We start from the raw sequence: 8,485 nt of genomic DNA, 5'->3' as shown, positions 1-8,485 counted from the left end.
TCGCGCCCGCGGCGGCCGCTGGGATTGGCTGCGGGCGGCCCGGCCCTCCGCCGCCTCGGGTGAAAGGGCGGCCGGGGCAGCAGCGGCAGACATGGCGGCGGCGCTGCGCTGGGGGGCTGCGGGCGGCCGTTGGGGGCTCCGGGCGCTGCAGAGGGTGAGGTGCCGCCTCGGGGGCTGCTTTCTTCCCCTTCCCTCCCACCTCCCCTTCGCTGCGCCCCTGCTCGGCGCTGAGCTGTGGGGGGGGCTGCTTCTCGGGGTAGTTGAGGGGGTACCCCCTGTGGGAAAGAGTTGGGGCGGGTCGCCCTCCTGTGAGGGGTCGGCGGATGGGGATCGCCGGGCGGGTGTTGTCCCCCGTGTGTGGGGCCGGGTCACCCCCTCTTGAGGAGGGCCGCGGGAGCGGGGTGATGGGGGGGCGTCTCTATTTCAACTATTAGGGCTGTCTGGGATGTCCCCTGGGCTGCCGGGAGCCGGCCGCCCCCTTCCCCCGTCCGGTGGGGAGTGCGGCTGCGGCCGGGCGGGGGGCTGCGGGTACCGACACCGGCTGGGAGGCGGTGGTTGTCGCCGAACTGTAAAAGCTGGGTCCTGGTGCTCGGTTGCTGAGCGCTGGCAGCATCCAGGGATCTGTGCTTTGGTGTATCCCCCCCTCCCTATCCGAGTCTGTGCCTTGATGTGTATGGTTTTTTTATTTTTTTTTTTTATATTTTATTTTAGCTTAATTTTCTGTTGCCAGAGAGGCTTCTGTGCTCCTCTCTGTTTCTGTCCTTTCCCTCTGTTAAACAGGACCTTGGTAAAACTCAGGGGTAGAGCATAATTTGAATAGCATGTTACATACTGTAAAGAGTGCAGTTCTGTGCTATTTTTAGTAGTAAAATCTTAGCTCATAGGAAACAGCTACTGCTTTGTGAAACTGCTGTCTCCTTCCCCCTCCTCCCTTTGCTCCAGATAGTTATGGATCTTTCAGCTGTCACTTAAAGCTTCACTGTGTCTTTATTATTCTTCTCACTCTTTGTGAAAGTGCAATAAACTCATAGCAGAGCTATGCTGATGTTTTTGCTGAGGACTTTAAACTTCTAGAAGGCCTTATTCCTTAGATTATGGAGTAACTTCATTGAGGCAGCTCGTATGTTTTCTTCTCTATTACTTCTACAGGTTGCATTAAAGGAAAGGTGAGATAAGTTAGGATAAGAGCAAGCAGTATTATCACCCAATGTTGTGTAACAGTTGAATGACACTACAGCTAGTTTGTACATGGAAAAGTGGTGCAAAATACCTCTAAGTACTTACAATTGGAAGAATTTATAATATTTTTTTTCCTGAAAAGGAAAATGTGTGAGGCCTGCAAATTCAAGTAGAGAAGAGAGGATTAACTTGCAGAAAACTTGCTCTGTGTACCCCTGAGGGTGTGTGATAGGTTTCTCTCTAGAAATGTAATCCCGTAACAGTATTGTGAAGAACTTGCATATCTTTAGGCATTATGTCAAAGAGCTGGTTTATATGGCCAGGGCATTTTGAGAAAGATAAAAGAGGGGGGGAAAAAGGATGTGCTTTACTCAAGGTTTTTTTCCCTCAGGAAATGTGTGTAGCAAACCAGTTCTGCTGCAAAGGTGTATGCTAAGAGAAGCTTATTGAAAAGAGCAGAAAAGAGAAGCTTGACTGGAGACGGTGATTTGGAATTATCAGAGGGCTTGTGTTGTTGGAAGACTTTATTTTTGGTAGCCATATACACATTTATGTGTATATAGATGTGGAAGACTTCTGCTTTTCCCCCTTAATAGTGCGAAGACTTTGGTATCAGTCCTTTGGAGCCTCCCTGTAAAAAGGCCTACTTTATTTCCTTTCTTCTAACATCTCAAGGCTATGGTCTGACTGTGTCAGTGTAAGCATTATAGGAATGGTACATTGGTGACAATTCTGTAAAACAAAATATTTTTATAGTTACCTAATAGCGCTTGTGACTCTAACTGAAGTGATTTTTAGCACTTAATAGCTGTGTATAAAAGTGACCTTCAAGACACCAGTAGATGGGAAAAGATTTAATCAAATTTTATAGTTACCTAATAGCGCTTGTGACTCTGGTAACTGAAGTGATTTTTAGCACTTAATAGCTGTGTATGAAAGTGACCTTCAAGACACCAGTATATGGGAAAAGAGTTAATCACACAAATTTGCATAGAAATTACTTTCATAGATTCTTTTATATTTTACTAACATAGGCAAATAATATGTGCTTATTGCTCCTCTGTTTTTTGCAAGGGCCACTGGCTAGTTGTCCTTAACTTCTACCCCTCTCATGGGAATTGATAAAGGACCTGAGAAAGGATAGTGCACTGAGCTGGGGATTCAACTGTTGTGTTTCTAATCTAATGTTTAGCACTTCTATTTAGCTTTTATGCAGAACTAGTTCTGTTTAGAATATAACCAAAGATTTGTTTTCAGTGCTGTGCACTTCTGGACCTGGGAGGAAAATATGATATTGAAAGAAGCCTGTAGTTGCAGAATAAAGATAAGAGATGACTTTGATTTTTTTCAGTCCTGAAAATCTTTTGAGAGAGCTGCCAGACTGTCTAAAATTATGTAGAAGAAAGTAATAAATGCTATACATCATGAAATTGAGAGTAAACTGATAGTTTTTATCAGCATAGATCAGTTTTCTAACCATTGAACTAAATGTATGGGAAGTTTCTCTGCCGTCTGTACCCTCAGAAGTTATCTATACACCTACCACTTTTAAGTTAATGTTATCTGTACAGTGGGAGCTTCTTGTTCTTTTCTGTGGCACTACTTTTAGCATGCTAAAATGTTTATGGCATTATAAAATGTTTAGCATGTTATTCCAGGGAAACGTGCTTTCTGTTATCTGTACAGTGGGAGCTTCTTGTTCTTTTCTGTGGCACTACTTTTAGCATGCTAAAATGTTTATGGCATTATAAAATGTTTAACATGTTATTCCAGAGAAATGTGCTTTCCCCTTATTTATGAACACAGAAGCATTTGGATGATAAGATAGTAAGATTGATATCACCTGCTGTTGGGGATGGGGGTTAAAATGCTCACCAGTCTAGGGAGATGAGTGTAGTCCTAAACTTCTAGAGTTCAGTGATTGTTTCTAGTATGTAAACTAGAGATTTTGGTGCTGACGAGTGATCTTAAAGCAGACCAGAAGTTGAGATTTCTGGTTTTCTTCTTGCTCCCAGGAGCAGCTGTTTAGAGTCTGTAGGCAAAGCATGTGGTGCTGTCTACTATGGAAAAAAAAAATCTTACTTCTGGAAGAAAAAGTTAAAAGTTCATTAAAGTTTAGACTGAGTAAAAAATGGCAGTTGTTCTGAAACACTACTTGTGTGGTTTGATTTTCTTGTTTTTTTGTTTTGGTCTGTCCCAAACTTGCATTGGTGGTTCCTGCCTGATTGTTACAGTGCTGTGATCTATTTCCCAGGCGCTAGCTTTGCTGGAGCTGTTTAACCTGCTGCTGTGGCAAACTGTTCCAACTTTGTGCAGCTGCTGGGTCTGGATCACAGGTTGTTCCTTGTGAGCTCCTGTCTCTGTCCCACTTGTGCCAGCGCTGCTGCCTGAATATCTAAGTGGATAAGCTGGACTGAAATCTGGCTGAGAACACATTTTTCCCACTCCTTGTGTCTTCTCAGCTGGATGTATTCCCTGGTCTGGTTTGCTATGTGACTATACAAAGTTTTGGGACTGGCAGAAGGGAGAGGGTACTTGGGTGTAGGAGTGATTTAATTTAAAAAAAATATAGCCTTAGGTATATAGGTGTTTCCTTGTTTGTAGTTTGTGCTGTGTTGGCAAATAAGAAAAATGGATTTTTCTCTTCTCCCTCTTAGAATTGCCAGTGGTTCTCAAACCTGTTAAGGGTGAAAGAACTGTTATGCATAGTGCACTGTACCTTAAAGAACCTTGTACTACATCTTTGTTTGCAGTTGGCTTTGGGAGGACCTCCGCAGTTATGAGTGCTTGGCTGTTCAGCACTCTGAGGGAGTACAAAGGAAGGGAAAATACTTCATTAGAGGAAAAAGTAAACCTAAAGTGTTTGACTTTCTGTTGACAAGATTTGTGTAGTCTTGTACAGCTGTACAGCTGCTTTTTCAGCCTCACAGATTAAAAGTCTTGCAGGCAGTAGATGTTTCAGTAATCAACCTATGCAAAAAAAATTACATTTTTGTCATGTTTATTATTACTTGGGAATGCTTGGAGCAGGTAGAGAAGATACTGAAAATATAAAGGGGTTATTCTCAGGGTGTCTTAAGCTTGAATCTCTGAAAGTGTAGGGGCAGAAATCTTAGGAGTGCTAGTGAAAGACAGAAGGAATAAGTAGAATTTATGGCTAGTGAAAATAAATATGCTATTCTAGCTGTTACTGCTGGGCATTGCTTAGTGTATTTTCTAGTAATGCTAAAATATACATTCCTTCCCATATTAGACTTCTTAAAGCAAATGTTGGTATATGATGCTTTTCCTGCCTGAAATCTGGAACTCTGCATCTGCACTTCAACACTGAGACCTTTTTCTGTCCAGAAAGCTCAGTATCAATGAGTTATTTACAAGATGACCAGTATGGCAGGGAAATATCTTTCCTTGATGAGGGACATATAAGCCTTTTAAAAACATAACAAGATGACCAGTATGGCAGGGAAATATCTTTCCTTGATGAGGGACATATAAGCCTTTTAAAAACACACATGTAAGCCATCTCTAAATAACAAGTCAAGCTTCTATTTTGCTGTTGTATGCTGTGTCCTTAAACCACCCAAAGAGATTTCTTAGGGCTGCAGTGGGTCTCTGCTAGGCCTCAAAGTGGAACTGTGTGATGAGTGTACTAGTCTATGACTTAACTATGTGGTTTGATTTATATGAAGTTAGTTTATAACTGTTACAGCTATTTGAGCTTGAGCTCAGTTTGGCTATTGTACAATTAATAGATAAAGCAGGATGCTTTTCTACAATACAGTACTAATGCTATCTTTTTTGGAGGATTCAGTAGAAGTAGGAGACTCCAAGCCAAACTCAGAAGTCCAGAGTTGCGCTCTCGTAAGTAGTTTGTGTTCTTGGGCTTTCAAGAGTCAAAAGCTTTATCAGGTTGAAGTAACAGTTCATGACAAAAATAGGTTATACCTGATGACTCTACTGCCCTTTCCTGGTTTTGCAAGATACACAAAGGCTCAGAACAGAGCTCAGAGAGCTCAGCTTGACCTAGTGACTTTTTTGTAAGGTATAATACCTAGGGCATGCGTGATTTTTGAGGAAGCAGCCAATTAAGAATGTAGTTTGAGGGTTAGATTGGCTTGGTAGGGTTGGTGGTTTGAGAGTTATTTGGAGGTTTTATTGTAGCTTTTAACAAACCTACCTGTAGCAGGAGCTTGGGATCCCAGAGGTAGTTGATATCTGATTTGGATATGGCAATTTAGCAGTGTTCTGTTGTGGCCCTAGTCATGGGTTATTTACAAAATATCTGTTTATTTTTAAGTGCTTATTCAGTTGCTCATAGTGGCTGGGAGCAGACTGCTAAAGAGACATTTCTTGATGTGGATTCTAGATTAAGCAAGTTCTTAAACCTTAGTATATATGCTACAGATACGTACAAAACCTCACAACTACTTCTTTCCAGAACTGTGAATTAGAGTTGGAATTTAACATCTGAGTTGAGCAATACACAAGGTTTGTTTTAGGAAATTACCCCACAATTTGGAGCTGAACCTAGTTCTCGAAGTGATTCTAGTGTGTGTGGGAAGAGGTAGTTAAGTTTTTGAACATCGATGTGTAATTAGGTTAGGCTATTACAGGATTTTTATTTGAAATCTCTCCAATTCTGTAGTGTAAAAGCAGAGCTGAGTGGTTTAATGCTTTTCCAGTTTTTTTAATTGCTTGGTAACTTTACTCTTTCTGTATAAAAAGTTTGAACAGGGGGCCTTTTTTCAAGACAGCACATGGCCAAGATTCTGAAACTTAATGCTAACGAACTTTCCTATCGTAGCCTTCCTTCTAGTTTCCATGTGTGGTGCAACTTTTCTGGCTTCTCATATGTATTCAAAACTAGCTTTGTATAAAAGGTGTTAACAGGAAAGTTCAGAAGCTCTTCTTTCCTTTCTCCCTCCTCCCAGCTAACTGCAAGTATTTAGATTAGCCCCACTGACCCTTAACAGGCACTTTCTTTAATGAATAATATTAACTTGGTGGAGTGGTTTTGGTGTGTCCTGTATGACCTTCTTAGGACTCTTTGTGGTCCCACAGGCACTGCTGTCAACAGTGTTTTGAGAGGAAAGGGACTCAATCTGCTTGACTGTGTGTGCTGTGGAGCAGGAGAGTATATTCTGTTTCTGCTATAGCTATCCTTGCTGCTGGATTTGGATTGCAGTACAGTCACTGAAGTAACAGTCCAACTGCAGATTTAGGATGGTGACCGGCTGGTAAGAGTGGTTGCAACTGGTGGAGTTCAGTCCTTAACTCTGTCTTCCCTCTTTAATACCTGAAACAGTTTGTGCTGTTGCATCCTCAGGTGAAGAATAATATACCTCTGCTAGAAAGTCCCTCCAGCCCTCTGGCTTTTATTCTAGCAAATCAAATGATTTGCACTTAAGGTTGTTCTGGATTTTATTTTTGGAAAGTAAAGTAAAAAAAAGACAAGAAGCAAAAAAAAAAACCCACCAGGACAAAGCTGAATGGGAGGGAGCCTAGCATGTGAAACAGGGTGGGACAGTTCCTTTCCACTGACTCTTTAGTTCCAGAATAATTAAGAACATTTGAATTATTCCAGAATAATTCAGATAATCTGTAATACCCAGGACAGTGTAAAATGTCTGCCACTAGTGAATGGCTTCTAAATGTTTTGTGAAGCCATAGCAGCTTTCCACTTATGAAGCTTGAGCTGAGCTGGAATGAGGTAGTGTGCTCTGTGGTGTCCTTTAGTTTTGTATTACAAGACTTGTATTGAAATAAATTGTTTTTCCTTTATAATATTATATAGTATCAACTGCATTACAAAGGTACGCACTTCTCAATGCTGGTCTGGTTTCTGCTTTCTGTGGTGCAACATGAAAAAGATCAGAAGAACCTGATCATGCTTTTTACAGTCTATGTGATTCTAACTGGGTGAGCAAGTGTAGTTCTCCCAGAGCTGTTGCAACTTTGCTGTGGGATCATTCATGTGATTATTTTTATTTATGGTTAACTGTAACTCATGTTATGTTGTAGATTGACTTGCTTGAGAAGTATGTCTGAATTGCCTTCTTGATACACTTGTATCATCCGCTCTTTGAAATAGCCTGTGTATGCTGCTTTTCTGGATATATGCGAAATTGTTAAACTATAGGAACTGTCTTGGTTCAGAGCAGAAGACTTGGAGAAAAAGGCTTCTCTTCCTCAGACCACTGTCAGGGGTTGTGCTAGGGAGGACTGGGAGCTGAACAAGCATCTGAAGTCTGTTCTGTTCTGCTTCTGCTCTCCATATTGGCCTAGTCCATTACCTGCTCTGTTCCTAGCATTGAAGGCCTCTTCCCATGCATGTACAGACACATGCCTGCTCTTCTGAGAACTTCTTAGTAGATATTTCTTGGAACAAGAAGGAAAGAAGATGGTATAGTGGAGAGTCTATGAAAAATAATTTATACCCAAGCTAATGACTTTGTAACTAGAGCTTCTGAGTTCTTAGTTACTATTTGTTGGGTGTGTGCTTGGGGAGTGTGCTTTCATCCACTTGGTGGGGGAATAGAAGTTTGTGGAAGAATTTCCTCAAGATGCCAGTATATGAACTGTTTTTATTTTACTGGAATATTGTAGCAGGAAAAAAAAGTTCAACTCCTTCTTTCTTCTGTAGTGTGAAGCGCTGTGTTCAAGATGGTGCCTTATAACTTCACATAGATTCTATTCATCTGTCTATGATCCAAATGAAAAGGTAAGTAGTATGGTGCATGTTTTTTCTCTAACATTTTACTGTACCACTGACATCTAGTTTTTAAACTTACCCTCTCCCCTGTGCTGCTATTAACAATGGTAGTTCTAGTATAACCTGTGTACAGTCACTGGTTTAATAGCATGTTTTTCTTCCTTTTTTTTAAACCAAAAAGGAAGTTGCTTTTGTTGTATACTTGTCAAGATTGGATACTGCTTCAAATGCATACCTTAAAAGGTTGGATAAGTGATTGTGAGCTTGGGAAAGTTACATACTGGCCTGAACATGTTATAATTATGAAACAACTAATAACATTTTTGCATGGTGTGGGAGGTATAGGCCTGTTAAAACATCTGGGAGCTAGATTAGCCAAACACTTTTCATAGAAACAAAAGTATGCAGTAGTGGCAGCATGATTGTTACATGATCTGACACAGGGGTGAGAATTTTAGAGCCTGGATAAAGATGGGCCTTTAAGGCCTGCAGAGAATAGTAAATCCTCGTCTTGGGACTTGTGCAGTAGCAATCTGAATTTACAGTTACGAGCCAAGAAAAACTTCTCTTGTGGGAGATTGTCTTGGCATGGCC

General features: G+C 41.2%; 1 protein-coding gene across 2 annotated transcripts in view; it reads left to right on the top strand.

Annotated features, from left to right (window-relative positions):
• The first annotated feature begins 76 nt into the window (after positions 1 to 76).
• Positions 77 to 8,485, top strand: part of PCCA (propionyl-CoA carboxylase alpha subunit) — a 315,205-nt gene continuing 306,796 nt past the window's right edge. For both annotated transcript variants that reach the window (XM_014944198.1, XM_014944197.1), the window contains exons 1-2: positions 77 to 154; positions 7,823 to 7,900. In XM_014944198.1, coding sequence (XP_014799684.1) covers positions 92 to 154; positions 7,823 to 7,900 — 141 coding nt within the window. In that variant the 5' untranslated portion in view covers positions 77 to 91. The remainder of the gene's footprint in view (positions 155 to 7,822; positions 7,901 to 8,485) is intronic.

The sequence above is a fragment of the Calidris pugnax genome, unplaced genomic scaffold (genome assembly GCF_001431845.1).
Source record: "Calidris pugnax isolate Ruff unplaced genomic scaffold, ASM143184v1 scaffold69, whole genome shotgun sequence".
NCBI classification, from domain to species: domain Eukaryota; kingdom Metazoa; phylum Chordata; class Aves; order Charadriiformes; family Scolopacidae; genus Calidris; species Calidris pugnax.
The sequence above is the reverse complement of the archived record's forward strand: the minus strand, read 5'-3'. Positions and strand labels throughout refer to the sequence as shown.